Source organism: Buteo buteo, chromosome Z, assembly GCF_964188355.1.
Source record: "Buteo buteo chromosome Z, bButBut1.hap1.1, whole genome shotgun sequence".
NCBI classification, from domain to species: domain Eukaryota; kingdom Metazoa; phylum Chordata; class Aves; order Accipitriformes; family Accipitridae; genus Buteo; species Buteo buteo.
In genome coordinates, this window is record NC_134204.1 from 54,012,604 (window position 1) to 54,033,550 (window position 20,947).

Sequence of the window (20,947 nt, forward strand, 5' to 3'; positions counted from 1 at the left end):
GAAAAAATAATGCCTCCATCTTACTGGGTGTATATTCGACTCTAATTTAAGTACAGCCTCAATGCTGGATCCAGTAGGTCATTGGATATTGGAGCATACAGTATCCCAACTCATGAAGAGACTGAGTTGCTAATCCAAATACCAGCCTGTCTACATCTATTTTGATCTTTCAAGACAGCTTGCAAAATTCCTTCATTTCTATGTTTGGGTTCAGGAGTCAGCAGACCTTGGCAGTGTGCCCTTGACCTCTAACAGATGTTGGGCTGGTGGATATTCAAGGTATTCTTTGGGGAGGTGGTGGACCCTAGATCTGTGTAAGCTTGGGGAAGTCACCCCCCCCACACCTGTAAATCCAAAGTTCTCAGTGAAATAGGGGAGGAAAGGGTGCTTTGCTCCCTCCCAGAGCTGCCAGTTGCACAACCAGTAACTTTTACAGACCCATCATCAGAATAGCCAATACAAAACTACACACACACAAGCACACACTCTTAAAAAGTTTTTATTAATTTTCATTGTTTTTTTTTTTAAAAAAAACAAACCCGTCAGTGCAACAGTTCAGTATCCCCTTCCTATCCCCCATCAGTAAGCAGTAATTTTAAAATCAGGAAATACCGAGTGCTGAAGCCAATGGGTTAGCATTTTGCTATTATTTCCTTCTGTCAAACTCTGAAAAAGTCCTCTGTATAAATTAAACAATGAAAAAAATGTTATTTTCAATTCTATGTCATTACAGTCAACAGAATCATAATAATGCATCTATGTGTGTCCACAATATATCAGGTATACATTTTTGGGAAAAGAAAAAAAGGAAAAAAAATATGACATTCTAGGCTTGTTAAAAGGATAATGGTCCCATATTTTTTATTAACAGGTTAGCAAAACAAAATCCAATGGATTACAATATTTACATGTTATTTGAAAAATAAAGTAGTGATAAAAGCATGTCACAATCATTATTTCTTTTTTTTTTTTTCTTTTTCATTTTTGGTAACCATTACAAACACCCAATCCAGGTATGGAACTGTTTAAATACATTTGAAATGAGGCCAATTAAAAACAAATACAGACACAAAATGTGTATTTATACTTGTCCCTCCAATGTGTTTTTCCATGACGTTCCCTCCCTACTTCAAAAACAAAATAAAAAAAAGCCAACAAAAAAATCAAAAGAATCCCCCTAACACACAACTGATGAATCCCCAAAAGCAAAACACCATGCTTCTCAAGTAGCACTTATTCCACAAATGCAACATTTTTGCCATCAATTTTATGTGAAGCTCTCTAGGACACCGTTTCCTCAGCAGCTTCCTATTTTCCCCCCTCCCCCTCCCACAGATCCCCCCCAAAACAAAAAAAACAAACGAAGACACATGCATTTCTAAAACTAGGTTTCAGTCAAGTACTTTCTACTTTTTGGAAAGAAACTCTTTTTTTTTTTTTTTTGTTCACAATCAGAACATACCACAGGCACCAGATCCTGTATTCATTGCTCAGGCAAAAGTCCTGTTGAGTTTGGTAGGCTTTCCACCTAAGAAGTAGTGCAGGATCAGCCACTTAGGTATGCAGGTTCCTATTCATTCTACACTGCTCCCCTCATGCTCAAAGCTAAGGAGGAGGGGAAAAACTTAGCAACTCCATCTGGAATCGAGTAAAAGTAGTTCTCCAGGCTCAATGTCGTATGTAACTATTTCACCTCCGCTTGCAAAAGATGTGTTAACAGACACCCCTCCCTCCCACCACACCAAAACAAAAAGAAAACACGCACACCACAGACGGAAGAAAAAAGGCAGCCAATCTTAACGAAAAGTTACTGGTGTGAGACTGATAGATGTTAGTATGACAAGCAACAGAATGGTTATGAGGACCTATGTGTTTGGCCCGCGAGCTGCATAGCTGTGCCGTAAGTTTGGTTCTTTAGTTTTTAAAAAAAAAGTTAAAACTTCTTTGTTATTTCCATATGTTTAAAATTAACAACAACAACAACAACAAAAAGTTCTATTCACAAGATCTAGTCTCCTTTCCCTGTCCCCCCCTTGAAAAGAAATAACTCATTTTACATGAGAAACTTAATTGTGCTGTATTTGTAACACCTCAGGCTGATAGAAAATAAACATGTGGCAAACAAAACTGCACAATCAGTCACATGAAATCTATCAAATCCTAAAATTATAACTGAATACTAACAAACAGCTTACCTGGAATAAAGGATGACAATTCACAAACAGTTATCTAGGAATTAAAGTCTCTCTCTCTTTTTTTGTTTTTTTTTTTACTAAAATAATTAAAAAAATCACAGTATTTTAAGAAATAAAACCCACACTGGGATTTTAAGCACAATTTGTTTTCCTTTCTTTAAAACTTTTTTTCTTCCTCCATTCACCACCTTGCCCAGCAGTCTCTCTACATTTAACCACAACAATGACAGGTAGTACTGACAAATGCAGAGATCTCCCTTGGTTAATTCTGAGGTACTAGGAAACAGGTGACTGTTTTAAGCAAAGCAGTTTCTGTTTTGTTTTTGTTTTCTTTTTTTTTTTTCCTCTTTTTTTTTCTTTTCTAAAGCAGTTGCGTTCAGTCTGGAAAAGCGTTATGTATTAAAACTAGAAAAACGCACACAAATTTGTGCGTTGAAAAGTTGTCCCCCCACTTCTTCCATGCTCACGACGCTTCCATTCACAAACAATCCAAGTTTCCACTGCAAAGCACGATGTGTAATGTAGGAATACGGGGAGTTGCTTCATTAGTCCAAGATGAATGTAACTTCCCATTGTCAAGATCCAGAAGAAAAGATGCAGTGATGTAATGGAGCCACTTATTCCATCACTTAAATAACTTTAATATACACACACTCACACAGGTACCAGTGCTTTGAAAATAGATCATTCAGTCCTAAAAGCAGCTTTATTTCTTCCTTCTGCCCACCCCACCCACCCACCCCACCCCGTTCATCACTGTTCAAGTACGTTGATTAGAATCACACCAAATGCTTATTCGTTTTTGACCTCCGAGTTGTCTTGGAGAGGTTTGTCAGCAGCTACCACGCTGACTGCTGTTTCACTGTTGTGGGAATAGTCCACCACCATTTTCTCAATGACTTCTTTTTCTTCTGGCAGTGTGCTAACAGTTTCTTCTACATCCTCCTTTGGCTGGCTGTCCTCACTGGTCCTGTGCTTGCTTTCGTTCAGTGCCCTGGGAAGCCAAGCAACAGAAAACAGAAACACTTACAGTTGATATGGAGAACAGCAAAGCCAATCTGTGCATATCACACAAGGGAGAAAACCAGATCACTTTCTAAAAAGGTAGACGCAAGCAACCACACCACTGCCACCTCATGCTCAAAAGGAGAGGCAGTGGAAAGAAGCTACCTACCAGTGGGACCCATGACATTCTAGCTTTGAAACCAAATCTTTATTTGCTCTACACTGGGACAGAGAGAAGATGAGAGGGAAGAACTACAATTGTAACTTTAAAAATTTTATTCCCCTTTTCCCAGTCCCTTGTAAACAAGACTTACAAGGCACCAAACAAAGGCACAGGAAAAGAGTACTTTTCCCAAAGAGTTAATGATCCAATAAAAATTTTTATAGGTTGCTACATTTCAAGTACTTGTATTTAGGCAGACAAGATTAAGGGTAAGAGAAGTAATATTTCTCATCCCATCACAGTTAACCTACAATATTGTATTTAAATGTCTTCCACATGTCAGCAACCTTGAATGAGATCTACTCTTCGAAGAAACTCTGGTCAGCAAAGAGATCTCTGCTACAGACAAGATCTTCATCAGAAGAAGGAAAATGATTCTTCCAGAGATGCCTATCTTATCTGTGATGTGTATCATGCCACAGTGTGCAAACTGCTATAAAAAGGCAAAGATTTTCACTATGAAGATGAACTAGTGAACTTCACTGTGCACATTTTAGAAGGAGTTCATTCAGATTGATTTTACTTCCCTTGAAGGTCTTGACATTTCTCTGCACATAATTCTTCGCACTGCTATGCAAGTTTAGCTTGCAAGCATGCAAAAGAGATATAACAACAAAGGGGGAAAAAACCCCAGTTCCTTTGTAGAACATTCCATCTAATTTTCTGCCATTTTTATGCTGCTTTGCTGGCAGGCAAAATCAACAGTACGTTTAGGTAAAATTAATCCTGGCCAAGTGGTATTCATCTTGGCACAATGTTAAATTTTAGAATCACAGTTAAACCCTACAGTCTACAGCCACCCTGGGCAGCAGAGTTAAAAAGGATGAACAGGACTTCCCATGCAGAGACATCTGATGACTGTATCCACACTTGTGACAGACAGAATTGTTCTTCATAGAACTGTGTTTGCCTTCATCACAGAGCTTTTTGGGAGGCAAGGAATGGGGTGCAAGGAACGCACAGAGATCTGCTGTTACTCTGGCTGTTTGGCAAAGGAATGTAAACCAACTTACATGCCATGTCTCAGCACATGTCGCTCCCACTCAGAGCCTTCTGTAAATGATCGGCCACAGAACTCACATGGGAAGCGTTTCTCTGGAGCACCACTATCAGGAAACATCATGGGATCTGGAAAAAGACAGCATAGCCTGTGAATTCAGAAGTGCCAGGGCAAGAAGGGACCACTGTGATCCTGCTCTGATCCCCTCTGCTGCACCCTCTCATCCCTGAGAAGCAAAAGGACTTACCTATCAATTACTTGTGTTTGTGAAAATGCAATTCCCCCAAAGCAAACTGACACTGCAAGCGACAAATCCCATCCTAAGTCTTAAAGCATCACTGCAAATAAGGGTAATGAGTTACTACTCCCTGTTCCTGTATTTCAACAAATTAAGAGACTGTGGAGTTTTAATTCTAAACCAAAACTGAGAAGTTTAGGGCTGAAATGGCTTGAAAGCAAAATAAAAAAAAAAACACTAAAGCCCATCTATAATTCTTCAATTCATAGTACAAATTTTAGGAAACAAAGACCTGGTATATTTAATGTGATCCTCATAATAATTAGATATCCCTTCATCATGAAGGCTTGTGGGTTAAGTCCTGCATCTTAACTGCATAGGTGTTTCATCCCAACCTAATCTTTTATACATTGAGACCTCATTTGCAGAAGTGTCAAGCACCTAGTAATACAAGAGAAGTCACTGGCAGCTCAGGGATCAGTATTTCTGAAAGCCAAGCTCCATGTGAACACAGACAGCTTTAACAAAAGATGAAACATTTTCTCACAAATTAAGAAGATCACCACATAAGCCATTAAAAATAATTGCATGGACTATCTCACTTGATTCTTTTGCTGGAAATGAGACAGCACCATCTGCTCAAAGCATTAATTCCTTAGCAGGGATTATCTTAAGCAAGAAATCAACAGAATGTCTTTCTGACTCCTCCCAAACTACATAAAAGAAAAGGGATTTTGCTTCATTTTGGTTCTGATCTCTGCTCACTTGATTTCTTCACTCTCAGATTTACTCTGTTCAAGATCAGCCTATGAACTTAAAATTGCCCACACATTCCCTATCATCCATATGTAAGTCCTGTAAATGTATTTTTGTGACACACTTCTCACTAGCCTTTACTAAAGTTCTATATGGAATGGCTCTTAACATAAGTTTTTGCCTCTTCTCCCTGAAAGAAAAAAAAAACCACTTTGTATTTCTTACTGTCAGTGATTTATGTGGCTAAATATCACAAAGCAAGGTGCTGTGTCGAGAGGAACACCAGAAATGCCATTAGTTCAGTTTACATTTGGATTTTAATACCTTATGTGTGGTACAAATCTATAAAGACACTGCAACACACAGACTAGTTATGGTACAGGGACAAATATTTATGGAAGGTAAAAGTTTTAGAGGCAAATGCTGCTGTTTGGTACAAGAACATACCTACTGTATAGTACACAATAGGAAGTTTATTCTGGGCCTCTGCAGAGAGGAGGTATGCAACATAGAGGCTGTTTTGCTCAAATAGGGAGGAGTTAGGGTGGTTCAGCCTGGAGAAGAGAAGGCTCTGGGGAGACCTTGTTGCAGCATTTCAATTCCTAAAGGGGACTTCTGAGAAAGATGGGGAGAGACTTTTTACCAGGCCCTGGAGTGACAGGACAAGGGGTAATGGTTTTAAACTAAAAGAGGATAGGTTTAGATTGGACATAAGGAAGAAATTTTTTAAGATGAGGGTGTTGAGACACTGGAACTGATTGCCCAGGGAAGGTGTGGATGCTCCATCATTAGAAGTGTTCAAGATCAGGTTGGATGGGTCTTGAAGCAATGTGATTTAGTGAAAGATGTCTCTGCCCATGGCAGGGGGGTTGGACTGTAGGATCTTTAAAGGTCCCTTCCAACCCAAACTAGTCCATGATTTATACTTGCAACTCCCATTAAGATTAGCAAGTGCTAGTCTAGTCAATGCATCACCTCTTCAGAACACACTATCGTGTTCACCCTACCCCACGATCAGTTTTGCTTCTAGGGCTGTGAATTTGGACAGCTTCTCTGGAGGAGTATCAGAAGCTGCCCTTCTCTGAGGCCTGCAGAAGAGAGGTAACAGACTGCACAGACACCTGACCTCTTTGCAGTTTTCCTGCATTACACGTACAAGCACTCATGGACATTTAATTTTGTCTGCTGTGGAAAAACACCTCTCAATTCCAACTTCTGCTAAAACCAAGTCATAAAGGTCAGTAAAGATAGGCAGTCCCTCTGGGATGCAGTGCCTACAAGGGGGAACTGTTCTTTCCACGGTGTATGACAGAGATCCTCTTTTCTCCCCCTCATCTTCTTCCTCCCAGGTCAATATATTTTCTACCATCCTTTACCAACAGCCAATGACTCCCTTCCTTTCCCATCCAAGTCAGCATTTCAGCTCTGCTGAACTCTGCTGCTCAGCTCTGCCTGTGCACATGGCCAATAGCCCTTCTTTGGTCCACCATCCAACCGCCCATTTGGAGAAACAACACACTCTTTGCACCTGCAGTACTGCACATACCAGCCAGAACTCAAAGTGGTGAATGTAGGCAGCTGTTTGACTCACAGAAAGAAATCCTGGTTCTGCCAAAGTCACAGACTTCAGAGGGTTCAGACAGCATTTGATTCCAGATACTCGGAGCACACAGAGGCACTCTCAGCAAATCCCACTTCCTGCTAACACCACAAAGGCTAGAATTGTCAAAGGCACCCGAGTGGCATACAGGATTACACAGTTTGATGTGGTTTGAAAGCTGTGACAGCATTAGACACTGTGACAGGCTATTTAAAACCATAGGTCTGGTCCTCTGCTAACAGGGCAAACCATTTCTGTGTTAGAACTGTCTTCTGAAAATCCACAGGGAGATGTCAGCATGCAACTCAGCATCCAACCATGCCTTCAGTTCCTGTCTCACTGGGACATTTTCAAAAAGTGTACCTTGCATCTTGCACCTTATAGTGGTAATCCACAACTTGTTGAGAAAAATATAATCAATACAACTGGATCTTTTCTAAATACCCTTGCTGTAGTAGGCATAATGGTTTTCTGCATTTTCTACCTATTTTACTATAATGTATTACAAATGGTTACAGATTAAAAAGAAGAAATAACAATGGTGAAACATTGACCCTACAGGGTAGTCAGGAAAGAATAACTCCAAAGCAAACTTGAAAATATGCATGATTTTTTTAGACTGGTCAACTGAAGAAGCACGCAGAAATCATTTTAGCCAGTCACAGATTTAAAAAACACGGATAAGGTGAAAAAAGTACAAAATAAAAATTAGAATTATGAAGATACTATCCCTTGCTCAACTATTGATCACATGAAACATGGGGATAACACTTATCTATTATCCCTGCAAATTTAGTTTTCCAGCATAAAGGTGGTATTTTTACATTTTCACAGTGTAACCTAAAGCCAATTTAAACAATGAATTTCACCTTGGGCTGTCCCCCTCCCCATGGTGCATTTACAGGGATTTGTAAACTTGGCAGATAGCACCTTCTTCTCCTTGGTCTAGATGCCATGGCTTGCAAGGTCACTTCAGCGCCTGTGCTTGTATGTAATGCTAAGGTAATCCTCACAAGGACAGCATGACTCTTCATCCCCTGCTAGCTGTGGGTCTATAGAAAATATTAATCAGCCTGCTACATCTGCAACTAAGGTGAGCTGCTCCTTTAGTCAAATCATTACACAATCATTGGTCCAGCCATGAAGCTCTGAGGGTTGAAGCTGTCCCCCAAAAGACACCCAAGCATGTTTCCACATGAGTTATTAATGTTGAACTCTGAAATGCACATAAAACAAACATCTCTTTAGGTCATCCTCTGATTTTTCTGCTGCTCTTGTGAAGGATATTTTTCATTAAAACATAAATGGTTTCCTATCCAACTCGCTTTCTTTCTCATTTAAATAAAAGCTATCACTAACCACACTTGAAATGAAGTGCTGGTGATAAGTGCAGACTGAATTTATGCTGCAGGGACACTAAACAAAAGCCAAGACACTGGGGTCTTGCTATGAAAAGGTAAAAGCATGATCTGAGCCCCTCCTGTTATGTAAAGAACCTGTGAACCCAGAAATTGGAAATTTTCAATGTCTGAAAATATGTAGGGAGACACGTTTTTCTTTTGTGAACTCACTCCCGAGTGAGTTTGAAAGCTTAAAATTCATGAGGAAAAAGGTAAACATGGTGGCGTACCTTTAGTTAAAGTACATAGAACTTGGCTAACTGTGGTCGTCAGCATCAAGAGGGTGGGTGATCCCAGGAACCTGACATTCAGACATCACAGGTCTAAGATGTTAGAGTTGTGAACATACTGCATTTGACTGACGAACTGTGCACCAGAGCAGACTAGACAACACACGGTTTACATTAGATACTGCAATAACCTGATTTTCATGGAGGAAGGTTGTTGGAAGGGAAGGAGAAGAAACCTTTAGTTCAATTTACAGAGAACTTACTTTTTTCCCTGCTGATCTAACTTGGACCAAACCAAAAGCATGAGCAAGCACATGGCCTAGCCTTGCTGAAGTCAGTGGGATTAGTCTTAGATACAAATTTAGGCAGATATTTAAATACACAATAGTACAGGTGGGGCATGGACCTACCCTGGCTCCAGAGCTGCCAACTGCAGCAACGGCAACAGGACTGACACTGACAAGGAATGCTGGACACAGAGTTAAAAACAGCCCATAAAAAAGTTCGGCCACAACCCCTTCATCCCTTGCTTAAACAATGCCGAGTGAAAAGCTGAAAACTGGTTACCAAAACAGAAAATCTGACAGACCACTAAAATACTCCACTTATGTAGTTTTCCAAGCCCTCATAGATGTTATCTGCATGGGCAGAGAAGTCACAGATGCTATCTGTGTTTTCTCATAGTACATATTTTCCGAACAGCCAGAAAACTTGTAATAAGGATTAGAAACACAAGATTCCCCCAGGAGCATCAGTGTCTTCACAAAAGTCCCATTCTGCTCCTGATGGCATGCCTGCATGGCTCTACAGGAATGTGCTATAGAGTCAACAGCTGACCTTGCTTGGTGGGAGTGGTAGGGCATGTTGCAGTGCCAAAAAAAAAAAAAAAAAGAAAAGAAAGAAGGGCTGCACTGACCTCTCTCTTCAGTCTTGGGGCTTAACTCTTCTTCTTTTTCTTCTTCATCACTGCTGGAGCTCTCTGTTTTCCCCTTCATTTGTTCCAACTGGTCCAAGTTAACCCGTCCAACCAGCTCAAAATTACGACTCACCTTTGAAAGAAACACTTTTGTCAGCAATCAGCACAATCAGAAGCTAATCAGAAAAATCATCACATATGCAGAACAAAATCGAGTACACCCCAACACCTGCTCAGCTAGACGTGACATGCAGTCACCTGATCAAATTAACACACATTTCTTTTCAATGATAGTGATTCTTCTTTTGCTGTTTATTTTGCATTTCTCATTTTTGGTTTCCAAAAATTAATGACATTCAGTAAACCGGTCTATTTCTTCCTGGTTTTGATGTATTAAAAAAAAGTATCCAAGAAATGCAAAACACTTTAAGTTGTATCCTCTTCTTATGGGACCATTCAATGGCTGTGATCAAATGCTTCTATTGCACATCCACATTGAAGGAAAATTCTTTGTGACTGGTTCATTCAGCTTCATTCATGAAAGGCTGGGTCTTTTACTAAGCACACGTGTGCCACATACACTTTCACTCATTAATAACAGATTAATTTTCATTATGAAGGGCTGCAAAGTGCTTTGCAAACTGATACACAGACTATAATGGGAACACTTCACCCAGCAGTCAAATTCAGCTAACCCTAGGGTGAAATGCACCAGCTACTTAACAGCTCACAGCAGCAGTATGAAAGGAGCAGCTTAGGGCATGGAATTCAGGAACTCCACCACATCCAACGGAAACAGCAGAGGAGCACTCCAGATTTACAGCAGAGGCAGAGCATGGAGCATGACACTAGGGCTAGTATTTGTTGGATGAGAAGTGCCCTCTGAGCTCATTGATTACTGCTGGGAAGGATTTTGGATTCATCTGTCATGCAAAGAGACAGCCCTCCAGCAGCACAGGCACTCAGCCACAGAGGCAGACAGGATGGAGACGGAGGAATGAGCGCAGTACAACACCTCCTGCAAGATGCTGAATGAAATATCAACACCTACTAACTATTTTTTATCCCTTTGTGGGAAAGGGAATGTGAATAAACCTAAGGAGCATGTGAATTAGACTGTATTATACCTTCAAACAGCAAACTATCCTAAATGCGATGGTGTGCAGATTCCTAGCACTACTCTGTACAGACTGTTGTGATGAGGTTCTCTGATTTAACACATTACCCACTGAGATTTAAACAAACAAGACCTCATGCAAGGCTCTTAATTCAATTCAGCTCATGCACAGGAACTCTTTAAGGTGCAATATATCTTTTGGGTGTCGGAGCCCAAAACTTGAACACAAATTAGAGAGATAAATTAGCAAAGAGAAATGGGGAAAAGATACCCTAAACTACTGGCACTGTCACTGCTGTGGGAGTGAAGGGAGAGCTGAGTAAGGGAATCATCTTCCCAGCCTGATGCACTGTGTCTGAAGAATGAGAACTAGTGCCTCCTGGATATGCCAGATGCCTAGCTGTGGTGACTAGCAGACGTGGAGCATCTCATGTACCGTGTGAATTGCAGAAGATTCTCCAGAAGTAATAAAGAGGGAAGATAAGCATAGCAGGCCAACATAAGTTTACAGAGTTTGTTTTTATAAGACAGCCAAATATTTTTGAAGCATGAAAAGTTTTGCTGGGACTGCTGCTGCTGTCAGCGTAAATGTGTTTGGCTGTAAGGAAAGTGTCATTCAGTCAATGAAGTAGGAGTGAGTTTTTAGCAAGGACCTGGGCAGCTCAGCTCTAACAGGCGGAGGCATATAGCTGCGTCCCCTGGAAATGTGACAAGGAACCACTCTAAGAAATACTCCAAAACACATCTCAGTTCTAGAACTTAAGTGTCTCTCAGCTATGCAGCTCACAGTTGCAGAAATTCAAAGCTAACAGTCTGTGGAAAGCCTCTAATGACTTCTCAAAGACTGGATCAGGTCTGCACTCAGGCACTCCACAAAAACTCCAAAGCAATCTTAACTTAGGACCTGGTTATACTTGCTGTTTATCTTTCCCTTGTTAAATGTAAAAGGCGATGTATTGCCCTCTTTGTTATTAAAAAATGCATGGCATGTCACGCTGCTGAAGTTGCCAGAGCTATCTTTTGTTTGGAATCTCCTGTCTTTTAGAGGGGCTGAATCACACAGCCCTGATATTGATTCACAACCCTTTTTTTTCTCTCTTTAAATAAACCTAGCATAAAGTGCCTCTTCCAGATAATCATATTCTGCATACAACAGTCTGCCAATTCTGATCAATCTGAACAGCTTTAGAAACCATCAATTTTGAGTTTCTAAAGAAAAAAAGAAATAATAGAAAACAAAGGAAGTGAAGCCCAACAAGGGATTAGTTTCCAAGATTTGGGGAGGGAGAGAAAAAAATCCAACAGCAAGTTGGCTACTGTCGTGGTTTAACCCCAGCCAGCAACTAAGCACCACGCAGCCGCTCACTCACTCCCCCCCCCATCCAGTGGGATGGGGGAGAAAATCAGGAAAAGAAGTGAAACTCCTGGGTTGAGATAAGAACGGTTTAATAGAACAGAAAAGAAGAAACAAATAATGATAATGATAACACTAATAAAATGACAACAGTAAGTAATAAAAGGATTGAAATATACAAATGATGCGCAGGGCAATTGCTCACCACCTGCCGACCAACACCAGCCAGTCCCCGAGCGGCGAATCACTGCCCCCCCCCTTCCCCGTTCCTAAACTAGATGGGACGTCACATGGTATGGAATACACCGTTGGCCAGTTTGGGTCAGGTGCCCTGGCTGGGCATGAGAAGCTGAAAAATCCCCGACCATAGTCTAAACACTACTGAGCAACAACTGAAAACATCAGTGTTATCAACATTCTTCACATACTGAACTCAAAACATAGCACTGTACCAGCTACTAGGAAGACAGTTAACTCCATCCCGGCTGAAACCAGGACAGCTACTCAGAGTTGACATGCAAGTAAACTAATACAGCATTTGCAAAGAGTAGATTGCTACAAATTAAAACTGTTTGGATGTTACCTTGTGCTCATCTCGAAGGTGAGCGTCCAGCTCCTCTGTGTGTTTGGTCTCATAGTAGCAGAGTTGGCATTTGTAAGGTTTCAGTTCATTGTGCTTCTCTATGTGCTGCTGCAAGCTCTCATCACTGGAGCAGGTAAAGGTACACTTATCACAGCGGAAAACAACTCCCTGCAAGTACTTTGACAGTTTGGAACGGCAGACTTCAATGGGAACGACCCGCTCTTCTGTAGGGACAGGACAACATTCACTTAACAAATTTTATGAAATATCAGTCCCACATGTCAACTGTTTGGGCACTACCACACACACAGGGAATACGGTCTGTTATATGGGTAGGCAGTCCATCTATAAAGGAATGGGAGCTAAGCTGGACCAACACAAAAAACACAAGAACAACAATTCTTTGTCTAATGACAGGGTTATTCCTCCAAGGCTACAAATGCAGGTGTCCTCACAAATGTAACTGCTTATTGGGTGAAGAGGATGGGAATGGAGGTTTAGGAGCAAATACGACTCCATCTGTGAGTCAGAGTAGCAGAACCTGGGAATACAAAAGCAACCATAAATCAGCCAGACCGAAAGTCCATTTTCATTCAGTACTTGAGAACACCCAGGAACGGCTGCTAGATATGTAATAAACAGGGAAGCTGCAGGGTGCTTCCCAATGCATCACCCTGCTGGCTCTATAAAAATCATAGCTGGTATCCTCACCATCACATCTAAAGCTATTCTCTGGGGACTGAGAGGGTAAGAAAGGCAGCACCTTTCCCTGGAAGGGGCTGTGCAGTTCAGCCAGGGGCAGAAACTTCCCAGCACACCCACAGCTTTCAGAAAGCTCAGATTCAGAATGCACACATGATGTACTGAAAATGCTCTTGCTGAGTTTTTAAACTCTCCACTTCTCAAACAAAGCACTGACATTTAACAGAACAGCAATTAATTTCAGTAATTTGACAGAGACAGAATCCAATCTGTGTAACACTCATCCACTGTGGTTCCCCGAGCTGTGCCACAAGGGAAACCCCAAATTTGACCCTTCAGCTGAGGGTGACCAGAAGATCCTCATGATGAGCTTTTGCTACTCAACTGGCCTTTTGAACTAAAACACTGAAATGTAGTATTGTTACTCCTTATGGACTGCAAATTAAAGGAGGAGTTTGATTGTCCTCGTGCAGGTTCATCCCTCATGACAGACTAAAACAAACAAATGGAAAAAACAGGCCTGAATCTCAGATGGTAGACATGAAGGCTAGGGGAATGCGAGACGTGGCAATCCACATATGGATCTGAGCCAATGGGCCTTTTTCTTTAGAGAGGAGGGTAATATCACATCCAAAGACAACTACAGAAATACAAACTCCCTTAGGGTTTCTGGAAGGTGGCAAAAGCTCCACTGTTCATTGACTTTTGGCCAATCCACATGTTACCACTGCTCACAAGACTTTTTTTACAGCCCAACAAAATATTGCATCCTGCTCAGCTTCTCCCTGAACACAAAAGTTATCCTATCTCATAACTTCCTCTTTGGCTACTTCAAAAAGCGGAGTTTTTTCCCAAAGCCATGCCTTAAAAAAAAACCCTGTGGACTTGTAATTTTTTTCTACACTAACAATAACTTCTCTAGCTATAAAGATACCAAGTTGTGGCCATTCAGGGTGGGAAAAGGGGAGGGGAAAATAGGGTCTAAGAGACGACAGAATTTAAAGCTGTGATTCTGGGGTAATAAGAAGACTTTTTACAAGGTGGTTGTAGCTGTATGCTTTTGAACGCACTGAAATAAGTGACACCGCTGGTTTCAAAATTGAAAAAGTCAAGTGAAGTTTTCAAAAAGAGAAATACAAATTAAAATATTTGAAAATTCACTTTTGCTCTAGTACCTGGCATAGATTTAAAAAGCTCAAACATGGGATGGGATAAAACTTTTTATCTACCAGTGCAGAGTAATGCAACATTCCCTAATTCACATTAGCAAACCCTATTACCTCACAATCACACACACACTCCCCAAATCAAAGGCAGCACAGTAACATGAGAAAAGCAAAACAAACATCAATTCTAGCCTGAAGGATTTCACTTTCAGGGGATGATTTAAAACTTTTACATGACGTGTTTATGTCAGTGAGCTTCCTCCAAGCAAAGACTTTGGAACTTGCAGGGTTATTTGGATCCAGAACCTCCTATTTTGTAAGGTGATGCTCTCATCTCCAGCTTGCCCCTACAAAGCTCTGTTTATTTAACTACTCATTTAGAATGCATTTATCATACCTGGGCAACTGATAAACTGACAAGCAAACCATAAAGCCCCACAGACAAACTCAAAGAGGTAGCTTCTTCATCCATGTGTAGACTTCTTCAAAGTGCAGCAGTGTCTGAACAAAGACTACTGTATATGCCTCACAAAAAGATGTCCTGAATTGTGGAACATCTTAGTAAGAGGTGTAATTAAAAAACAACAATAAAATAAACACCAAAAAGCATCATCTTGGTTTAAGAAACCAAATCCTTTCATTAGACTGAAATATTCAGGCTAATTGTAATGCAGATCAGGGATTAAATTGAAAGGCCATTAATGCACTAGGTATTTGCAATACAGTAGCTCAAAGCAGACATATGTTTTTTTGCTCGAGGCATAAAAGAACCCATGACTCTATCAGTCCTTAGTTGTAAAGAAAAATCTTTACTCGGCAACACACCACAGCATATACAAGTTATTTCCTTCCCTTAAAGGAAAACCAAGTACAAAACCCTAGTTCTACTATCAAGACACAGATCAATTATTTGGTCATGTTGGGTGTTTGAAAATCTGCATTTTTGCCTGCAAATCCAAGCTACAGTAACAGAACATGTAGCATTTGCATTCCAGCAGCCAAAAGCAAGCACAGCACAAGGTTCTGTATGTATCAATGAAGCTGTGTGTACAAGGGATGCCAGAAACAATCACGTGCAAGGAATCAGGTATGTAGCAATGAAGCCTTTGGGGAGGTAGGTGAATTTGAAAATTTGACTTTTTTATCTTAAAGTTACTATTTATTCAAGAGAAGCAGGTGTGATTTCTCTTAAGTGGAAGAACAAAATCACTATGTGTACCATGAAGAGAATAAAATGATCGGTAAAAGAAGAAAAAATAATGCCCCAAGGATTTTAAAGTAGACCCAATAGTGATCTTGGTAAGTTGCATTCAGCCGTGGAAAATACCAATGTGTTCCAAAATGTGTGATGGGAATGTTACTGAAGGGATAATAAAAACTAATTGCATTGTCCAGACTAAATTAAAGGCCAGCACCTCTGTGCTGGCCACAGAGCAAGCATTCACTGTCTCCTCTGTATGTCCTCTCCCCAGGCTCACCTGTCACAAAGGTCAGGAAGAACTCGAGAGCCAAACTTACTCTCTTCACACACCTGCCTCTAGCTATGTCAGTTGCCTGCTACAGGCCACCTGTAATGAGTCTGTGCTCCATGTGTACCCACAGAAGGGATGGTGAACTGCTTTTACACTGATGAGGAATAGGTGATACATGGAAGAAGGCTCTTGGAAGCTTCCTGTTTGCCCTCATTCTTAACGGCAAGCAAATTCCTTGCCTAATTTTTTCTCACTAGGCATTCAGGCTCCTAGCTGATAATGCTTTAGCCCTGTAAAACACGGCTTCTGCAGCCATTCATTAAGAGGCATATACTCTCCATTTCAAGCACATGCTGTTTCATCAAGGATTAGGGGTGCAGCAACTTAGAAGTAATGTAAGAGTCATGCATCTGTAAACATGTCTTTTTACACAGGAGGAACATTAACTATGAATGGATCAAAACCTTCACTCTTGATTTTACACACTGCACCACTCCATCTACCTCAAAACTAAGTTTCTTGGACCACAGCTCAGGGCTATGCCCTTGTTTTACCAATGCAATGGCTATAAAAGAGGAAGGCTATCTATCTCAGACTACATTCACCATCCCTCAGTCTCTCTTTCAGTGCATGTTAAATCTTACCAAAATTGTCTGCTTCAGCTGCCACACAATTAAACACAACAGTAAAGGGCTTTTTTAACTAGATATATGCACCAGGAAGAACTTTAAGGAAGGACCCTACTTCCTTTATTGCCTGGATGCTTGATGCCAGAGAAAACCCTTGTCCATCCCTCAGTGGCCTCTGAGATTCTTTATCAGCTATAATTCCATTTGCATTAAAACTTCTTGTACTCTGTTTTACCTCTCCCAACGCTTTAGTGGGTATACTGTTATGTCCTTTGCTATCAGCTTTGTTTCAGCAGCACAAAGGCTCAAGGTTGGTTTGTGCAACTGAAGCAATAGCTCTGCAAAAGAACAGACCCACAGTGTCACTCAGGAGGTAACCACGTCCTTCCAATGCTGTATGGGCAGTACAGCTCCTTGAGCTCTTGAAGTGCTCTTCTACTTCAGCAACTGGACATTCCCAGTGTCAAGTCTATGCATAATGGAAAATACCCTAACTAAGCCCATCCAGTTCTCCCTCAGCCTGTATATATGTATTTTAAAGGTCTGGCAGTGTCCACTGGAGCCCTGGCACAACCACAAAACAAAGCACACCTTGGCAGCACTTGGAACTGCACAGTCCTCTGCACAGGGGTTAACTAAACCCTCCTCTCCTCTACAGTGAGCTAATTCTGGAGTATGCCCTGAAGCTGGGTGAAATCCAACATAGCAACACCTTCAAAGACAGGAAGTAAAAGCTAAAGCATCTGCGAAACCCTTACAACCAAATAAGGCATCTTTGTAATGTGCTTTCTGAATCATGGCACGTCATTTTTCTCAGATGTTCCCTCTGAATAGCCCTGCTAGCAGATAGAAATTTGTATGAACTCTGCCAGCCTCACTGCTTTGGTACAAGAAGGACTTTAAGCTACCAACACTGAAAAGTGGTATGTTACAAGGCATTATGATAGCGCTTGTCACACCAGGATCTCCTCCAGGAAAAAGATGGCATGCAAAACTTGTGTTTGCTCACCACCAATACCCTACTGTGAAACTCGGCCCAACCTGCAAGCAGGCAGAGTGCCATCCCAACACATGGCTTTAGATTTCAGCAGCCAACAGACCATCTACAAGCATCAAGTGTGATAGCTATGGGCAGGAATCCCAGCCCAGAGAGCCCAAACAGCTGTCTCTTCTGAGCTAGCAAGCCCGCAGTTAATAGAATATAGAAATCCCTAATCCCACTTTTAGCTGGCTTTAAAGAAGGGAGAGGTGGAGATAGAAAAGGAGTCTTAAAGAAAACCAAAAATATTATAGTTCTTATTTTGATCCTAAGAATGCTGAAGAGAAAAAAAGCAAGCAAGTAATCAAGAGATATTTTGGGGCCTCTGATTAGTTGATATACCTTGTCACAGAGTTTATGATAGTGAGGCCTTTATGATAACAAGCACATAAGCAGGAAACAAATATGGCCTAGATCAGAGCTGTAAATTAGGGCCTCTTGCTAAACAGGTGTTTGATGACTGTTAACCTCTCTAGAGGAAAAGCTTAAAAACAATTTTAAATCTGCCCTGTTTCAGCACTGGCTAACTTTGAATTTTACAGGAGATAAGTAAGATGCATCATTTAGAAATGAAACAAAAGATACTCAAGGGCTGATGACTTATTTAACGTACTTGTCCTCATGTACAGAGAGGGGAAAATTTAATGATATACAGAGGGGAAAACATAATGAAACCAGTCTGAAAGACAAGGGCATTGTTCAGCATTCCTCTCATCAGATACAGACACATACGGTGATATTGTTACCTCTGTGCAGAACTATATGGTCAATCATGTTGCGTTTATATTTGGTGTGATATAGGCAAAGAGGACAGCGAAGGTCTTTGGGTCCTTCCTCAGGAACTGCCGAATGCCCAGCTTCCACGTGCATAGTAAAAGCAGATCTGTGAAACAGGAGGGAGAGATGGAAGCAGTCAGAAGAGGTGTGCAGGGAACGATGAAGTGTCACAGCTCTATAAGGGACGTGTTGTGTAAAATGGTACAGATACCACTTAGCCTTGTCTTCACAGTGCCACATGGCATTTCAGTGGAGCTACTCACATGAGTAACACATGAGCAGAGGTATTTGCAGGCTTGTATCCTCAAGTAACAAACATTCACTCTGACAAGATATTCTTTTGCATGGGTTGCTCTATAGTCACATTGCTATAGTTAAGATAGCAAAAGAATTCCCATCATTCATGGTCATTATTTGTCTTCAGGATGAAATATTCAGTGTACTTTCTCTGGCAAAGATTAAATTTTTAGCAAGTTGAACAAAATCTATCTACTGTTCTGGACCTGCAGAGGTGAGGACAGACTTATTTCTGGAGGCAGATAACGTCCTTAACCATCTCTGTCTTTGTAGGACAAGCCCAAAACCAGCTAAAATCTTTAGATTTGGTATACAAACCAGACTTGCGTTCACAGTGAGTTTGGCACCGAGTAGTTAAATTTTAAAGCATCAGCTATAAGGATCTGAAAACCCAAGATTAAGAATACTCTAGTTATTAATGTGGAGGAATGAATGAATACTCCACAGTACTTTTGAACAAAAAATTTCTTGCTGGCGTTACATTGCCTGCATACTTAAAAGTTGCAAGAGACATGCACACAGAGGAAATTAACTGTACACCAATTTAACCACAAGCTCAACTACTGAAATAAGAGGTGTCTGTAAACTTGGGGCACTTGGTCATTTTTTCCTAAAGCAGTGGTAAAGCTTGCAAAAGCTAAGGAGCTTGCCACATTGAACTAGAGTTAGAAGTCTCTTTGAAGTTCTTCAAGACTGTTAGCTTGACACAAAGCAATTTCCTAGCACAACTGGCTTTGGGCCCAGTTCAGCGATCACTGAATTCTACAGGTGTATTTCTATCGAGTTCAGTGAGTGCTTTCATGCATTTAAGTTTCTATGGTAAGTTGAAAAGGGGATTGGTATGGGGTTTTTTTGCCCCCTCCCCCCTTTTTTTAAAGACAAAAAACATGCTGTGTTTCTAAAAGAAGCAAGATTTAAACCCTGAATGTTTGAGACACCACATGACACTGCTAATCCCTTATGCAACTATGAACGTGTGTAAATGTTGCTTGATTTAAGATGATTTCATTTCATTTCAGGCAGAAGAAAATGGCACTCACAAGACACAAACAGAATGAACAGACCTGGCAATTGCTGGTAATCTTTAAGAGAGATAGCAATCAGGATATAAAGGACAAGCAGCAAATTTTACCATAGAGGCAGCAAGGGGCTGAAGCAACAGAGGCTAGAGACATGAAACTAGAGGTTGCTTTTGTTTGGATTCTCTCAGGTTTGTGCTCAACATTTTCTTCAACAGAATTCCTCCCCTTTATCCAGTCATACTGCTTACTGTGACCAGTTTCCTAAGAACAAGTTTGAGGCCTCAAATTCAGCTGAGGGTGTTATGCTCGAGGGTCCAGCATATCAGGAAGAAATGATGAACAGCATAGGTGCACAGGCCTTTATTTTCCTTACAGAACAGCAGCTAAAAACATACACATGAACACACATAGCACCAAGTTTTTAAATTTTGCACGTCTAATTGGATTTCTGAAATGTCTCTATATGCTGTCAGATATACTAGAGAATGCTTTGCATTTCAGCTAGATAGATGGTGGGAGAAATAAAATTACATGAGAGAGGTTTTTTTCAGAAAGGTGATATAAATTCTTCTGTCTCTGTAGGACACGTGATTGTTCCATGCTTCATAGCGATTGCACCAGAAAATTACCTTATTTTTGTAGAGAAGATTTGCACAAATGAGGATAAGGATAGCCCTCTACTTGCCTATGCTGAGGAGGAATTACTACCTGTACCATTTCCTCCAGCAAGTAAATTGTCATCCCACTGGACCTGTTGTTCGAGAACAGAAGGACTTGTGGGTGATGTGATGGTTGGAGGCCATCTTGGGCACAGCGATCATGAAATGGTAAGAGTTTTCGATTCCTGGAGAAGTAAGGAGGGGTACAGCAGAACTGCCACCTTGGACTTTCAGAGGGCAGACTTTGGCCTGTTTAGGGGCCTCTTGACAGACTCCCTTGGGAGGCAGTCCTGAAGGGCAAAGGAGTCCAGGTAGGCTGGACATTCTTCAAGAAGGAAATCTTAAAGGAGCAGAAGCAGGAGCAGGAGCAGGAGCAGGCTGTCTCCAGGTGCCGAAAGGTGAACCAGAAGGGAATAAGACTGGCCTGGCTGAACAGAGAGCTTTGGCTGGAACTCAGGATAAAAAAGAGAGTTTATAACCTTTGGAAGAAGGGGCAGGCCACTCAGGAGGACTACAAGGATGTTGTGATGTTATGCAGGGAGAAAATTAGAAGGGCCAAAGCCCAGC

The 20,947-nt window shown here is 41.1% G+C and overlaps 1 protein-coding gene across 8 annotated transcripts in view; it reads right to left on the reverse strand.

Annotated features, from left to right (window-relative positions):
- Positions 1-2,510: 2,510 nt before the first annotated feature.
- ZNF462 (zinc finger protein 462) overlaps positions 2,511-20,947 on the reverse strand; it is a 93,266-nt gene continuing 74,829 nt past the window's right edge. For all 8 annotated transcript variants that reach the window (XM_075020343.1, XM_075020340.1, XM_075020338.1 and 5 more), the window contains 5 exons: positions 18,372-18,508; positions 12,618-12,841; positions 9,564-9,696; positions 4,437-4,551; positions 2,511-3,189 (listed from right to left, as the gene is read on the reverse strand). In XM_075020343.1, coding sequence (XP_074876444.1) covers positions 2,988-3,189; positions 4,437-4,551; positions 9,564-9,696; positions 12,618-12,841; positions 18,372-18,508 — 811 coding nt within the window. In that variant the 3' untranslated portion in view covers positions 2,511-2,987. The remainder of the gene's footprint in view (positions 3,190-4,436; positions 4,552-9,563; positions 9,697-12,617; positions 12,842-18,371; positions 18,509-20,947) is intronic.